Genomic DNA, 17336 nt, shown 5'->3' on the forward strand with positions numbered 1-17336 from the left:
GAGAAGGGTCTCTTCCACAAACAAAAAGCATCGGACTCTTGCATTTATATTCTTAATTTAAATGGAAAATGACATTTGAAAAATCCCAACAGGTGAAAAAAGGCTTCAGGCAAAGCTATTATTGGATTTGCTGTTGTCTTTGGCAGGACAATGGGGATAGGACTTCAAAGAGAAATGAAAACAGAATGTGGCCCGGAAATAAACAGCCATTCATGGATTCATGTTCTTCAGTATTCCACTTGCTGTCCACTTCCTATGGGACCTGGATATCCTCACACATATATACAGGGTCTGGATATCCTCACACATATATACATCTAAAATCTGAATCTACCTTTGAATTTTATAACAAACTCTGTTATGAAGGCTGAGTGAAAACTCCACCGAGCTCAAGTCTGCTGCATTCCAAGTCTAAACTTTTGACCTGGTCTTGAGTCCAATCTTAACTATTCTTCTCCTTTTGTGGAGATGAATTTTTGCACTTAAACCTCACAAATTGTGAAAAAGTCCTGTGTAGTTTTGTTATCTGCTTCCACTCCTAAGGTGCCCAAGCTTCTAAGTTAGCCTTTGCAGGAGAGATGCAGCACTGATGACTGGAGTGTAACTTGGATTTATGACCTCTGTGGTAGTTTGAAGGCTGAGCTGATGCATGACAACAATACAGATCTCCCAAGAGCAAGGGGAGCTGAACTCTGTGTTGATGAGGACTATTCCTCTGAGTACAGAATGCTTTCTACTGTCTTTTAAGCCCTAAGTAAGTACAAGGGCCTATGAAATGCCAGAAGGAACACAGTAGCTTGCCTGACTTCAAAACATATTCCTGTTGGGGTGGGGAGGTGGAGGCAGCAGTTTGAGGCAAATGAGATGCGTGGAGCTACAGGTCTTTCTAGAAAGAGCTGTGAGATATTTTTCAACTGCAGAAAGTAAGACTAAATAAAAGGGAGGATTCTTCAGGGATAACTGATGAAATCCAACTTTGGAGACACCACACTTTGGGACACAGAATATGACTGTTTATTGGAGCTGGCTGGGAGGGACGGATGTGCTGTGTTGAGATACGTCCTTGTAGCCAGTATTCTCATCTGGCATCTCTTCTGGATATGTTCTATAGAATTAACAGACAGTAAGATCTTATTAAGTCTGTGCACTGTGAAGTATAAAATATGGTAAGTACTCTCTGAGACAGCTTATAAAAGCGACAGAAAGGAACTCGTTCTCTGGTATTCTAGAGTAACTCCTATAAACTCTCATTAGGTATCTATAAGAACCTAAGTGAATACTACCCATTACCTTCTAGAAGATTCCTTAAAGCTTATAAATGGCGGCACAATCCTACTAGGACAGCACTAGCAGATGTTTCATCTTTCACTCCCTGCAAAGCTAAGAGCTGACACGTTAATCTTCATTGCAGAGTATAGAAGCCATCACTTGGAGCCAACCCCTAAAGCACTGACAGCTCTTTTTAGGACCATTAAAGGTCTCTGTGTGGAAGGCCTGTCCCTGCAGGAATGAGCATATTTTACATTTCCTTTTAACAATGTGTTTAGCCTGGGTTAAATATGAGTACCTTGCCTTTTCCTCTTTCCTTTTCCTAGTTTTACCATGCATATCTGCTGACATATTGCCTAGTGGAAAGACAGTAGTCTAAACACTCTTCTCAGTTACCAGGGACCACTTCAAGTTAGCGGTGTGCAGTTTCTCTAGTTTGACTGACTTCCAAGCATAAGTTGTATGTACATTATAATTTGACTTGAAAATGGGTGAGAATTGGAAAGTGATGGGGAACATGCTATCTTGGCATCTGCAGGAATGATTATAACTCGAAGCTCTGATGCATGAGCAAGTCACTGTGGCGTAGCATGCTGCCACGTGCCAGCTGGGCCCCGGTCACTGACAGTATCTCTCAGGACAAGGTAATGTGATGTAGCTTAGCCCCCAGAGAAAGAGCCTACGGGCAGTAACTTCTTCAGCCTCTGCAACCTCATCTGAGCTCACACGCAGCCTGCTGCGTGGAAAGGCCTAACTGTAAATGCCCCCAAAATTAAGACAGTCAGACAATGCTTCTGACCCATTCCATACCCCCCCTTCCTTTTATTACTCATTTGCTGCAGATGGTGCCATGACTTTGGAGGCAGCTGATTGTACTGAGCTCACCATGTATCTGACAGATACATGCCGTATTTCTCTTGTCTTTCACTTCAAATGTCTTTATTCTTAACTCCTCTTAGGTTTGGCTGGTTGAGGTGGAATGGCACAGACATAAATGAGAAGAGAAGCTGGAGAACATAAAACCACTATATATAATTTTCTTCTTAAATAATAACATATATATCTAAACAAGGTGGAAGGTGGTTTTACACATAAAATAGCTACCCCATAAATAGTTTTCCTGTGCAGTTTGTGCTCTGTAGCAACGCAAGGCAACATACCTCAGTTCATAGAGTAAGAGACCTCAGTTTTGTCTTGGGATAAAAACATTCACGTGGGCCATTTAGTACAGAGCAACTGCTCTGCTATAAATCTATATCCCAGCATTGGTGTCACTTAGCCTCAAGTATGTATTGCCAGCTGCTTCTGAGAATTTCTGCTGGCTGACTCAAAGGAATTATTTACTGCCTGATGCAAGACGGGACTGTAGTACCCACTGTCACAGAGTTTGCTAAAGCTACTAATTTAGCAGATGCTCAGAAAGGGATCGGGCATTTAGTAGGCATCAAGCCAGGTGACCAACTATGAACCCATATTTCGAGGTTTAATTTAGTTTGCGAAAGATCTGAATGGGAGTTCCAGCTGTCTCCTGGGTGACATCTCCTACCTTTCTCTAAATATATGGTACCAGTTACTGCATCAGCTGCACAGAAGACTCTATATATCATTTCCTATATGCATGCTTGTATCTGAGAGTAGAATTTGACTTCCTAGTGCTGTCAGATGAATTAAATTAAATTTAGAGCATATTGCATTCATTTTCAAAGCCTCTTTTCTTTTCTTACTTTCTCTTGCAAGTGAGCACATCTGTGAAGCAGCAGTACCATGACAACATCCGCTGGATTCGGGAAGCTGGAAGGCACAGCTTGGTAAGTGCACAACCTCCTTCAGCACGTGTGACTGCTCCTGGTTCAGAACGCGGTTTGGGAATGCTGGAGTGAAAAGCAGAAATGGGCGTGACTGAAAACGCTGTCTGTAACTCGCAGGGCTGAGAACTTAAACATCTCTCCACAGCAGGGTTTTAGGGTGAGCTGAAGTAGTTCTTTCCCTTCTCTTCCTCATCTTGAAGTGCTCGAATAATCCATTGACTCCAGTCTTATATCTGGAGTCAATGATTCACCCTACAGCTCATTTGTAGCTACCTTTCATGCAGAGCACTATTCAAAATGTCCTTCTAGGCGTTGTTTTGGCCCAGCTTCTTCATGCCTGCAGTTTCCAGGACCCTTTTTAGACCAGGTGATGAGGCCAAAGAACTGCCGCCCTTTTGCACTGTGGGAAGCAGGATGCCAGTGAAGCACCCTTTGTTTTTCTTCTAGGGCAGGCTCTCGCTGTGAAGATAACCGGTAACACTGCCGGGCTCACATGTGCTCTCCTCATCTGGAAGCCAGATTGGTCTGTGGGGTAGAAGCTGGAGAGGAGCATAGCTGTGCAGCACAGATGTTCTTTGCCATTCCTTGCCATTCTGTATTTCTCTTCCCTTCCAGCCCACCATCGCCAGCTCCAAACCTCCGCTTCTCTGCTGTTGATAAGGGATTTGTTGATAGAGGGATTATAGCCTACCAATCAGGCTGATTTAAAAAGTGGGATTTATTGGACAGTAGCAGCTGCATACAGAAATAAATCTCACTGATTGTGTGAGGGGAGATAAAACTCAGTTCAAAGGGGGACTTTAATTTCTTTTTTTTCTGGAAACTGGATGTTGACGAAGAAATAATCTTCACTTTCTCCTACAGAAGGGGTCAGTCCTGTGACTCCGTTTGTCTGGGGCCTGAAGATAAGCCACTTGCACAGAGAACCTTATCGCTCTGGCATTTTTATTTTCCAGGTTGTTGGCTCTCAAGCTAGAATCTTATATTCCGATCAGAGAGGTCGTGTGTCTATAGCTGTGGCTATTAATCGAGCGATTTCCGAAGGAAGGATTAAGGTTTGTCTTTTTTGTCTTGATATGGACCGGTAATTGTGTTTAGTATCTGGGACTGGCGTGGCAGGTGGGAAAGGAGAAAGGTTCAACCAGTGAGAGGAGAAGTGCCTGCCATTTACATGGGACCAGTGTTCTGTTAGCATGAATTAGAGCTCAGTCCTCCTCTCTGCCTGTTACCAGTATTGCGCTACATAATAGAAGAGAGGTGGGTTTAGAGACTCTCTGAAATATGCTACCTTTTATTTCAGGTTGGGAATCTACCTTATTTTCTATTTGGGAATCTACAAGCACAATGTATCCTGCTGTGATTTGCTGAAAACGCAGGACAGGGAGTGTAACTCTTCAGCAGCGCCCCAAACATTCAGTGTACAAGAGACTGTGCCACTGCCCAGTGCTTCTTGCCCTCTGTCCCTCGCGTTCACCCATATTAAGGCTACAGCCAGCTCTGCAATCAATTTTCATTTGCGTTGCGTGTGTGAATGAAGGAAATCATTAGGCTTGATGCTGCCAATCTAGTGTGCAATATCTTAATCATCTGAATAAAACCCCACTGTAAAATTACATACTGTGGGCAAGACTGTATAGGGGTTTTCTAAGTTCTTCATGAGTATTGTAGGTAGATGTACGATGTGACGTCCTGGGAGACCAAAATCCTGAAGGTACCACTCAGTAATTATAGCCATTACTTGCTGTGTGTACTGCAGCATTAGACCAAGATGTGTTCACTCATTCATCTCCATCTCTTCTATAGCTGAATTACAATTACCCTTTTTAGAGCGGCAAACTCAAGTAAAACTTAGAATGGATTCTAGCTAGAAAAGGTCTGATTTGTGTTACTCAGAAAATGTTTGTTAAAATATTTCAAATGTTGTTGACCTTCTCGGGATTCAAAATGAACGTCACTGCAAGCTAGTCTCACAAAATAAACCTGAGCAGACAGAGCACTCCCGTGGAGCTATGACTGACAAGGTCACACTCCCAGGCCCTTTAGACTTTGTTGCGTCCCTCTTTTTTCGTTTCTGCAAATCTCCGTTCCCCTCTCGCAAGCTGCGTGCTCCTGTCTATTTTCAATGACTTCCTAATTCACTGCCAGCATAAACCAGAGCCAGCCAATTCCAGACCGCACCACGCCAAGAGTGAGTTACTCTCATGTAAACGCTGTGCGTGGCAAATGCTAATGAAGACCTGCAAGCTGGTCTAGATTCATACTGTCAGCTAAATTCCAGACCAAGAAAGGACTCGTTTGAGCTACGTGAAATCACTGATTTTCATTGTTAACTTAGTTTCAGTCTCGAGGTCTTCCAAAATAATGAACAAGTGTAAAATTTCTTACTGTTAGTTTTCATTTTCAACAGCAAATAAGAACTATTTTTGAATGAAGATTTTTGCACACTGAAACGTCTTTGAAATTTCAGCAAAGAAATGCTCAGGTGAAATAGCCATACTGCTTCCCCTCCTCTGCCTGCCCTCCTTTGAGGATGCCATTGGCATAAAAACAAGCTCTTGTTCTTAGTTATGAAAGGATGGTGGCTTTCATGAACAGTATGTGAACAAGTGTTTTATAATAATTAATAGCAGGCAGAGAATGTGTTTCAGGGGGTTTAGGAAAAGGAACAAAGCTGGGGTTTGAAATGACAGACGTGAATTCAGCAAGTGATGATCCTTGGTAGCATTGACAGTCCGTGAATGATTCCATGTTCTTGTCCTTGGCTTTTTGCAGGCTCCAGTCGTCCTCAGCAGAGATCACCATGATGTGAGTGGGACCGACAGTCCTTACAGAGAAACGTCAAACATTTACGATGGATCAGCCTTTTGTGCAGGTCAGTAGAGCAGCTGAGGCTTGTCTGTCTGGGCAAACCAGGAAATTGCTTTAAAAGAAAAATCGGGTTTTTATGCAACACTTAAAAATGTTTTTGTTTAACCCCTTAATCCCAATTAATCAGACTTCCTGAGAAACTTTGTGGGATTTAATAGTGATACAGACATGAATGTGGAGCTAATTAAATAGGAGAGATCCAGAACAATGCTGAAAATTCAATGAAGATGCACCAGATTTACCTGAATGTAAATGGAGAGCAGTCTATCTCAGGACTGTATCTTCTGTTTGATTTTAATTTTGCACCTCGCTATTTCAAGGAGCTGATCTGAGCAGAATTACAGCTGTATTTCCTTGGGATCCACAAAATCAAAATCAGGTCTATGATGGCATTTTGCTTAAAGCAAAAAGATTCACAGCTGTGTTCATTTCATTGCCTGAGAGTCTGGAGTTTCTGAAAGGAACTTTTCTGGTCATAAAGGAACATACTTTGATAGTAAAAGCATAAGAATGGAAGTCAGGCGTTCTGGATTAAACTCCAAGCCTTGTTGCTCACTTACAGTGTGACTGTGGGCAAATCACGTAGGTTTGCTGTACAAAAGGAGCCTTTAATTCTGTACACCTGACCTGAGCTAACCAGACTCTGCTTTTAAGTTTGTGAAATATTAGAAAAATAAACCCAAAGAAATATCAGATTGGAGACCTGAAAAAATGTGTGAAGCACTAAGCAATTTGTAACCTAAATCTTCCTCAATTTTCCATCCATAAAGTGGAAATTATGATAACAGCTTTCGCCCAGTAGCGTTTCCGCATGTCACGAACTGACAGTCACAAAGTGGCTTGAGACTGGAGGAGACAAGCTGCTGTAGAGGGAGAAATTATGATAGAGATAGCCGAGCATATTGAATTACTTCCATTATGGGAATTCATAATGGCTCAATTTTAAGGAGGAAAGTTCCCTGCTATCTTAACTGGATTTCCTGATGAAATGAGGCTTTTAGCTGTGTCTACCAGCCCCACTTCAACACTTCTTGAGTACGTTGGCTAGTTCTAATAGGCCAGATGGATCGATGCCTCAAATAATGTTTGGTTCTGACAAGCTGTGAGAAAATGGCGCAGCTGTGCAGAGAAGAGCAATCCAAAGCAAAGTCTCCACCAAAGGGCTTAGCAACGTAAGGAAACCCCAGGCAGTGCCCTCAGAAGAGGGCAATAGAAATAAGGCTTGCTAAAACCCCATTGCTCATCATGTTAGGTGTTTTTCTTTGCCTTTTGTGATTTACATGAACCATTTGCCTTCTCCAAGGGCTTATGTAAAGCTGTTGACCACTGATTTCACTGGTCTTTGAAACCAGGCCTAACCCTGTTTTACCAGATGACCCTCTGGAGGTAATAAAAGGACATCTTAGGTCTTCCCCTCTCCCTTCTTTCCTGTTTTTTTAACACCATATTTGGGCCGGTTCGGTTGAAATTGGCTCCTCTCTAGCACACGGTAATTTTCCAGAGTGTTTGCCTCCCTTATTTTGTTTTGCAGTGAGTACCTCAGCCTGATCCTTGGCAAACATGGGTCATCGCCGCTTGGCAAAGTGTACTTCAGCACAGACATCTGCACAGTTTGTGACCTTTATCGAAGCCAAGGAGCAGCACGTTATTGCATCATTAGTCCACTTGCCATGCTTCTTGTCCAACCTCCGCTCTTACCATACTAGTGGCTGAGGAAGAAATCTGTGCATTTTTAGAATATGGGGATTTTGATCTCTCCCATTCCCTCTTGACAGCACTGTAATTATGATAATTGGGTTATTAAAGTGACATAATGCCAGATGAAAGATGCCATAATGGGGCTTTTGACAGGGTTTAACATAGATTAAGTGCTCAAGTAAACTCATTTTTCCATTAGATGTGAAACAACTGTGGGTCTGCAAATGTGGCTGGTGGGGATATTGCTGTTTGTCTCTTATTTTTTGCTGTTAAAAGCACAGCAAATGATCTATTATATCTGTCCTGAATTAAATCTGGACAAATGTTTTCAGTAAGTTTTACCCTGTTATCCTCTGTGTGTACCTCTTTCTACCTCTCTGGGTATCTCCTTTAGCACAAATTCTAGTGAACGTACAAAATTCTAGTGAACATTTCAGTGGAAATCATGCATTTGACATCAGTCAAATGACATTTGTCTGCTAAATTATTTTTCTTCTTTTTTTTTTTTTTAATAACTGAAGAAACCTCCTGTGTGATTTCAGCCATTCATGTTCAGGGTAAAATTCCCCCATGTCCAGAGAATCGGGGCCAAATATCACTTTCATCCCAACTGTGTTCCCAAAATGCATCTCCTTACCTTTACACTGGCTTTCCGCACAGGGCTGAATTAACCCTGCAGTCTGATCTGAAAATACTTCAGGCTTCTGAGAATTGCAAGGTGTGTAGTTTTCCAGGTGTGTCCCCCCCCCGATTTTGAAACCCTCCACATGGATGTGTCCAGATTGTTCTTCCATGACTGAGGCATCCCCGAGGAAAGGATTGTGTCTCTCTCCACCCTCAGGAGGTATCTCCCAGCTGAGGAGTGGTTAGGTTCTTCAACTGCTTGAATTGGATCACAAACGCAGAAAGCACCGGAGTCCTCACAATCCACAGCGTGAAACTGGCATTTGCAGTGTAGGGGCAAAGGGTGGGAGGAAAACCTCTCTTGCCTGTTCCTCCCAAGAATGAGATGCTCACTGTATATCTGTGAGAGAAGCTGTGAGTAAACCCTGCCTCCAGCACTGCCTTCACACAGCCATAATCAAAGTGCCAGTGGAAGGAGTGGGCACCACGACATAAAAATGAATGCAGCACGTCAGAGCCATAACACCTTTCTTCTCCTCCTAGATATGGCGGTACAAAATTTTGTAGGAGACGCGTTCAGAGGAGCCACCTGGGTCGCATTGCACAATGGTGGTGGAGTTGGCTGGTAAGAGCTTATTTACGTTTCTAAAGCTGGCCTCTCAATCCTGTTACCGCTGCTGTGTGTGTAGTGGGGAGGAGGGGCAGGAGGGGAATTGCAGAAAAGATGTCTGTATTACTGGAGTGGTACAATACCATGATCACGGGAAGGATGGGTTTGGAGACAACGGCTGAAAGGATGTACAATAAGGTAAAGTGTGGTGTTGTATGAGGCTTTTGTAACTAATGCCCATATGTCTAGAAAAAGTGTTTTGGACATTGGCCACAGTTTGGAGAACTTCATTTGCCAAACGAGGACAGTCTGCCTTGGTCTTTCTGAACAGATCCAGCTTCCAAAGTTGCCTTCACACATCCACGGCCAGAGTGTTAGTGGATGGATTATGTTTAGGTTTCCCCTTAAGCTGTATTTAAATCTGTGACCTTAGGACCCCAATATAAACGCCCATGTGCTAAAGTGCCACGAGGGGTTATTGATACAAAGCAGCCCAGGTGTCAGCAAACCCCCCTGTCTTCTTTCTCCCCTTGCTCGTGCCTGGAAGGGTAAAATACCACAGCCAAGCAAGGACTGGATTAAACGCCTCCTTCACGTAAGATGCACAACTAAAAGCAATGCCTAAAATGAGATGCAGGATGAAAGAAATGTCATGTGTGGAGAGGGAAAACGATCTCCTTCCTATGCCACTCCGGACTGGCAGAGGTGTAGGGAAAAGGAGAGCCTGGCCACACTGCAGTCTTCCGTTCTGGTTTGTCCTTTCCAGCACAGTCCAGCAAAGTCTCTCCCATTTGCAGTCCTATCCTCATTTTGTGGTGTCGCCAGTCAAAAGGGGCACAACCCTCTATTAAATACTGTAGTGAATCCTCCCACTTCTCCATTCCATCCAGCTCTGGAATATGCCAACAACCGCAAGCCAAAGAACTTGTAGTGATGTTATCCTCAGAGACACGTGATGATACTTAATTATTACTCATCTGGATGAACTGGATCTAGAAAATATCCCTCAAGTCAGATGGAGAATTCCCTCTCCTGTACTTTAACTCCTTTGATTTCAGTGAAGTAACTACTGAATAGAAGGTATGTAAGAGCAAAATCAAACAGTGGGATAAAAAAAAGCTTTTTGAGGGCTTAGACGCATGGAGTGAAAATCTGACTTTACTGATTTCAGCGATAACAACCACCATGGCCAGGATTTTATTCACAAATTCCGTAATTCTGAATGGAAAATACATACAAGAATATCCGCTTACTCTGGACATCTGGCTCCAGAGCTAGCAGCAGACTACATCTGTCTGAATGGCCTTATCTGAGTTTAACACCTTAAAATATCTGCTTTTGAAATACAAGCAAAGAAAATCACTTTCTAATACCTGTTGTGCAAAACATTTGGAATATTTTTATGGTAATAATAATTATTACAATTAGTAAAATAATTGCTTCTGCCATGGATGTGCTGTGCATTGATGATCCTTAATTCAAAGGATACAAAAGATCATATTCCCTGTCTCTCTGGCCTCTGTAAGGCCAATCCCTCCTGCTCATTTCTGTCTCTCTGAGCAATTCAAAGAGACATTGACTGAATGGTGAGACTGCCCTTCCTTCTGGAAGACTGGCACTGACCACGCTGCAATTTCGGTTGTATTGTTTTAGTTGTTTCTTAAGTGGAGTTACATCATTAGAAAGAAGCTCTTCCCCAAGGCAGAGCAGAGATGTTGTCATTTATGGAATGGGTCAGAAAATTAGCATGTGGCTATTCTCTGAAATCAAAATATCAATGGAAAAACAGGGTTTGGTTATCCTTTTTTGACATTTCCTATGGCTGCTTAGTGACTTGTCATTGTGGCACCGTATCTGCTCACCTTGCTCTCGGGAGCAGCCGTAGCCCTCTGTGATTGAATTACTGTGCTTCAGTGAAGAATGCAGAGCCTGAAAATTAGGCCTGTCTCTGCACAAGCCTTAATCAGCCACCATGCTGGGACTCCGGCATGGTCACAATGTCGTGTCATTAGATGCTGTGGTCTGGAGAGCCCCCGAAAGCCATGGCACAGCAGGTGGTTCTGCTCCACTTAACTACTTGTGGCACCACCCTGGCTAGTTAACGCATGCACCCCTTGCCTTCTAAAGAGAGGAATAATTTAAAGCTGGTAAAAGAAGCAAAACCAACCCCCAACCATAACAAATCACTGTCTTTGCCTGGAAGAGACAGATGCCTTTAGGTTTTAGGACCCTGTTTTTCTTTTTCTCTGGAGAGCTAAAAGTCCATCTGACTTTGCCATAAAGAAATCTCCATGTGCCTGACAAAATCTTCTTGTCATCAGCTGATTTGGAAATGTGAAATTGGACGCGGAAGCTCATATATTTATATTTATATTTATAAACAAATACGCATGTGATTAGAGAGAAATCAAGTTGTCATTGGCAAGTTTCTCTTCAGGGAGTTCAGAAATGGCAACTGCGCTGCGTTCAGCTGCCAGCCCTCCCTGCAGAGGCTGGGCTTGCCTGGAACTGCTGGCACATCTGCCGTGTCTTCCCACAAGACTACAGAAGTGCCTTTTACCTGTTATCATTTTCCTGTGCTATAGCCTTGTGGGACAAACAGAAAAAGCGGGATTAATATTTATTTAGCTGGAATCTGCATCACATGTGCTGTTTGAGAGACTTAAGATTAACATAGTCTTGACTATAATTAGAGCAAATGAATGTTATTCATTCTTGCTGCCTGTTTATTTGCAGGAGAATGTATATTAGCACAGAGCCTGAGTAACCTGTAGTAACAAAAAGGCAGAAGCAATTTAAGAATCAAACTGCACTGTTGATAGTGTGACATCTTGATTGTGAGAGAGGCCTTGTTTTCTTTGATCAGCTTAGGAGGAGACATCTGGAAATTATAGGAGGTAGCTTAGGTCAAAATGCCACATGTTTCTTTAATTACCTGAAAATGTGACTCAATGCTAATGAAGGCGGAGAGTTCCCCTTTAAAAGTGAGAGGTTTTGCTAGAAAATCCATGCTAACAAACATTGGCATTTAATTTATGAGTGATTTTTAGACAGTAGGACAGATTCTGATGCGTGATTCTGATTTACACTGGAGTAACTCCATGGAAATCAATGAAGAGGCTCTGAATTTATGGACTGCAAGCGAGATCAGACACTCACTGTTCATGCCTCAGCTTCAAAGGATGCTCTTTGGGATTCTGTGCACAGAGGGGATCTCTGCTCCTGAAAAAATATCATCTTCCCATGCGGAATATCTTTATAAAGCACTGGTCCAGAGGTCTGATTTTCTTATTATCTGATATTGCCAATAGGCTGTCTCGAGGTGTGCTCACACGGTGATCCCAATTACATCGCAATGGCATCACTGACATTCTACGAGTACTCTAGCTTGGTACTCTGGCAGTAGAGGATAGTGTTCATTTGGTCTCTGTACACAGAAGCAGCAGAGGATGGCGCGGTAACTGGCCCTTGTCTTGGTATAATTACATTTGTGATGTTGTCATCCAGCCTGGTCCCCTCTTTTGGAGAAAACAGTAACAATATGAGCTATTCAAAAAGTAGAATTTGCAAGAAATGCAGATGTTTGGATGTTTATTTTCATCCTAAAGTGAGACGAAGAGCAGAACTAAAGAAAGATTTCACACAGTAAAAAGATCCTGGGAGTAAAATTCCAGGTTGAAAAGCATTGACAGTGTCAATCAAAAAGAAACATTTTATTTTGAAGAGTCAGAGCTTGCAACATTCAAACATCTCAATTGAAAACATGATTTTGTTTCAAAGGTTCCTGATAAAGATGAGAAACTGATTCATTCACTGACATTCTGCTCTGAGAACTGTCAGTTTCAAGAAAACTGTGCCTTCCAATAGAAAATGTATTTGTAATAATGATAAACCCAATAACGGTGAAGTGGAGGGAATTCACAGAATGGCACCGTGATGGCGAGATCTGCAGCTCTAAGTTCCTTGCTCAGCTACGCGATAGGGCCCTACTTAGCACACAAGTAACGTATACAACTAGTGAAAGGGAATTGACATCACATAAGTAACAATATTACACTGAAAACAGGAAAATGGGAGTTCCAGTTTCAGGAAGTAGATCCCAGGTCTGTGAGGCTCCAATGTAGCCTCATTTCTCCATTTCCTGAGAAGCTCAAGTTACTGCTGGAAAATACATAGTAAGAAATGATTCCTTCCTGGACAAGAAGACACCTAACTCCTGCCTGGTTCAGGGATATGTCTGATGTTATTCTATGTAAATTTTGTAAACTTATTCATCATACTAGCTATAAATCACAGAGGACAAAATCCTGCCTCCAGGGTTCTCCATTAGTAGCCTCTCACACCGTGTGGTGTTGTGTGATATGCCCCGTCCCTCAGGTATTGCTGATGCCGAGTTATAATGCCAGAACTCTCATAGATTTACAGCAACAGATCATTATCCAACTGCATTCACCGCTATTCACCATATGCAGTGAAACAAGAACTTGCGCAGGCCAGACTCTGAAGTCAGACAAGATGTTTTGCTCTACGTGTTTTCCCTGTCCTTTTAAAACCAGACTGGTATTTCTCCCAAGTATAATCTGTTCGTTTTAACATATTTCTGTTCTTCTTCTGCCAGTATGTCTGCTTCCCGAGAAGTTGGCACCGATGTCTTTAAACAGCTATGGATCTCATACAAAATGAATGACTGTTTTTGAAATGATCGAGGCAGATGTGCATTAAGTGGTGGTTAACGCTTTTTTAATAAAATACTTATGCTCTCTCATTTGTCCTGAGAGAATATAAATAGATCCATCTGTCTGCTTCAATAAGTACACAGTCCTCCTCGTGATCCTGTCTATATGGCAGGCTCTAGTGTAGCAAACGTGAGCAGCTTAACCTTTAGAAATACCCTGAGAGAGGTAACTCTGCAGCCCATCAGCAGCACTAACCTTTCTTTGCTTGTTTCTAGAGCCAGTACAGCATGCAGTCTGCAGGGGCTGCAGCACAAGCTTAATTTTTGCCACTCAAGCTTGGAGCAGTTACTGACTGCTAGCTGGGCATTACAAGAAATGTGCAGTAGGTTTGCTGCAGGTCAGAAAACTAGGCCTTTGCCCTCCTAGATTCCCTTTTTTTTTCCCCCTTTTTTTCTTTTTGTGAGTATAAAAGGTCACTGATAGAGTTTCTTATTCAGCACCGTTTCTAGGTTCTTATCCTTCTTCTTGCAGTGCAACCGAACAAATTAACTCCTGTGAATTTTGTAGGATTGGTTTGAATTATTTTGATTTAATCCTCTCACATTTATATTTTTCAGGGGTGAAGTGATGAATGGGGGTTTTGGCCTGGTTTTGGATGGGTCCACGGAGGCTGAAGAACGGGCTAAGATGATGCTCAGCTGGGATGTTTCCAATGGAGTAAGCAAAACTCATTATACATGTTCACTTTGGTATCTTCCTGCCCCTGGGACTATGTTTATTTAGGTACTCAGGTTCCAGTGCTCTTTTTGATTTTAACTGAATGGGAGTATGAGCACTCAGGCAGGATTTTTTTGGGATCTGTCTTTTTGTATCCCGGGAATAATCCTAATGGGCTGAGAGACTCATTGTGTTCACTGCTGTGAATATGGGTGGTTATGAGCCTGATTCCACTAAAGCCAACAAGTTGTTTTGTTTGGTTGTTTGGTGGTTTTTTTTTTCTCCAACTTCAAAGGACTTTAAGTCAATAAAAAAGGCTAAATAATTTTTGGGTAAGGAACTCACCGTAAAGTGTCAGAACTACCCCTTCTGACTTTACAATATCTTGGAGCCCAATAGTTTCCACATATATCAGTGTGCGTTTTGTTATTTTTTTTAAGCAGAAAGGCAAGAATGCTTATGATAATTTTGTTAGACATGTTGACATTGTTGTTTGCCTACGTAATACAATCGACAACTATATGAATTTTAGTTTCGTCTATTCCTAACTTCGAGCTCTAGGCATCTTGAAAGGTTCGTCATTTAACTGCCAGCTCATCCCGCCCTTGCTACCATTAGAGCTTTTGCATTCCATTAGCGTCCAGATAGATCCTGTTCAGGACTAGATTTAAGACTAGGATCCCATCTTTGAAGTGGCAGAGAGGTTTTGATTCAATACTTGAAGGGAACCTAATCAGCAGGACATAGTAATGTGTAGTCCAATTAAAGGACAAAACCCGTTGCTTTTCAGTCACAAAACCTCACAAGGACCTGATGTATTGAGGGAGCTGCTCGCCAATGCTGACATGATCTGTTGTGTTTTACTTCTCACAAGAATTGCAGAATTCCTTCTTGTTTTAGACCTAAACGTTTTTTTTTCCTCCCCATAAGCCCTGGCATGGCAAGGGGTAGGAGAGGAGGAGGAACAATTTGCACGTATTCTCTGTCCTAGACCTGAAACAACACATTAGTAAATTATTAAGGAAGAAGAAGGAAGACAACTATATTAATTTGTAGATTAGAGTAGTGAAGACAAACCCTTAACATGCACTGTGTATCAGAGACAGACTATTAAAAGCCCAATAAATCTTTTGCTGCTCTGAGCAAGCAAGAGACCTGCTCCTCCACATACATGTTGAAAAAGGACAATCTGAGAATGCTACCCATATTATATACAAGACTGAAAGAAACTGGCGTTTACCCTTGAAAATATACTGCCAGGAAAAAACATAGGTTGAGTGTCAGGGAAACTGAGTTGTTAGCTTGAAAGCTCATTTCTAGCTGTTATTGCTCTGGTCCTGGGAGCTTGTTAGGCTTACATTAATCATATGCTTAAATATTTTGCTAAATTGGAACCCAAGCATTTTCTTTCTTGAACGCTTTTGAGCCTCAATATTTCAGACACTGATTTGCAATTCATAATAGAGACTTGTAAGGCACTGAATAGAGGGAAGGACTTCTTTTCTTTGTGCCAAATATTACCTTTTTTTCATCTGGGGAATCTTGCTTGTCCACAGATCAAAATGCAGAGCTTTGCGGTTGGAAGAGGTGTTTACCAGTTCCCTGGCTATTCATAGAGTTTCATCCTTATGTGCCAGCAGAGAATCTGTCTCTTTGATTTCATAGTTTGAAAATGCATTGGGTGACGTTTTTCTTTTTAAATATTTATCCCAATACAAAAGCATCGATTGCTTAAATGATGCTGTTACCTAAAGCAAGTGCTAGTTTTACAGAGCTGGGATGGAGTGCACAATTATTTTTAGTGAGACAGTTTTGTAAAGTTTATAAGGTACCGAGCTCTACCAATATGATCTGTCCAATGTGATGCTTCTGCATGAAAATGTAGCAAGTCTATGCAAATACTACTCATAAAAATGAAGCAGGTATTACAAAAATGACCGCCAAAATCAGTCAGGAAAGTAGAAAGTGGCAGAGGGTTGAAAGATTTATTGTCATGAAATTGGGTGCCAGCGTTTGCGCAAATATTGTGTAAGATGGATGTGGCAAGAGAAATGCGGAATTTTTACACCCATTGATTTTCTGGTCTGACAGGTCGCCAGACGCTGCTGGTCGGGCAATGACTACGCTTATGAAACGATCTGCCAAGCAATGAAGGAGAACGCCACGCTGAAGGTGACTCTCCCTCACAAGGTGGTGGACGAGAACATCTTGGAGCAAGCCCTGAAATGTTAATGGTATTCCTAGTGCGATGTTGTCCTTGCAGATACATTTGATGTTGCTTTCTTGATATCCTATTTTGCTCTCTGGCCAAATGATAAAAGCCTTGCAAATGTCTCTTCCATGTGAGTTCTTTTTTCCCCCCTTTAACTTGTTAATGGCACAAACCCGTATCTGTCTGTGACAGGTCCACTGATGTCAGGAACAGTCTTTTCACTAACATGTTTGGAACAGTGTTTGCAATAAGAAACTACTCCTTGTAAGGAAAGGAACTGGAATTTTGTCCCTGAAAATTAAATGGAAAAAAAATTAATATATTCACTTATTCCTTATAATTCATAAATTAAGGAGACTCTTAGGTCTGGTTGATCAAATACGGTCTTCATTCTAATTCAGAGGCCGCTGCTGTCAGCGAAGAGCCATGAAATCCAGTAGCCAAACATGTGAGTGTGTAAACAAACGTATTGCTCAGCTGGTGGAGGATGTGCTGATATCACATGTGCTAGGCTCAAGCTTTTCTATATTGCCATAAAAGCGACAGATACGCTGTAACTGGTTAAGAGCAGATAGCCTGCACGTGTTTTTCCCTGAAATTTTCATCCAAGATTTTCTCCATGGGCAGGAATAAAATGCAGTGCATGTAAGTGGGTGGAAAAGCCTGAGGGCAGTAAGTACTTAGCCCAATTCCAAACGTTTTACAGCAAGGCCAGGAAAATATGGAACAACTCATGATAAATTAATGTGAGCCAAATTCTGGATCGGTCTGAGATGGTGCCATTCAGCTGAATCTGATGTTGTGTGTGCTTTGCTGCCTCACGATGATGAGTTTGTTCTTCTGTAGAAGCCCAT

At 42.0% G+C, this 17336-nt stretch overlaps 1 protein-coding gene across 1 annotated transcript in view; it reads left to right on the forward strand.

Annotated features, from left to right (window-relative positions):
- UROC1 (urocanate hydratase 1) overlaps positions 1-16602 on the forward strand; it is a 45092-nt gene extending 28490 nt beyond the window's left edge. The window contains exons 15-20 of the mRNA XM_063348315.1: positions 3007-3077; positions 4034-4132; positions 5850-5949; positions 8811-8892; positions 14171-14270; positions 16362-16602. Of these exons, the coding sequence (XP_063204385.1) occupies positions 3007-3077; positions 4034-4132; positions 5850-5949; positions 8811-8892; positions 14171-14270; positions 16362-16502 (593 nt within the window). The 3' untranslated portion in view covers positions 16503-16602. The remainder of the gene's footprint in view (positions 1-3006; positions 3078-4033; positions 4133-5849; positions 5950-8810; positions 8893-14170; positions 14271-16361) is intronic.
- The last annotated feature ends 734 nt before the right edge of the window (positions 16603-17336 follow it).

The sequence above is a fragment of the Chroicocephalus ridibundus genome, chromosome 10, assembly GCF_963924245.1.
Source record: "Chroicocephalus ridibundus chromosome 10, bChrRid1.1, whole genome shotgun sequence".
Lineage (NCBI taxonomy): Eukaryota > Metazoa > Chordata > Aves > Charadriiformes > Laridae > Chroicocephalus > Chroicocephalus ridibundus.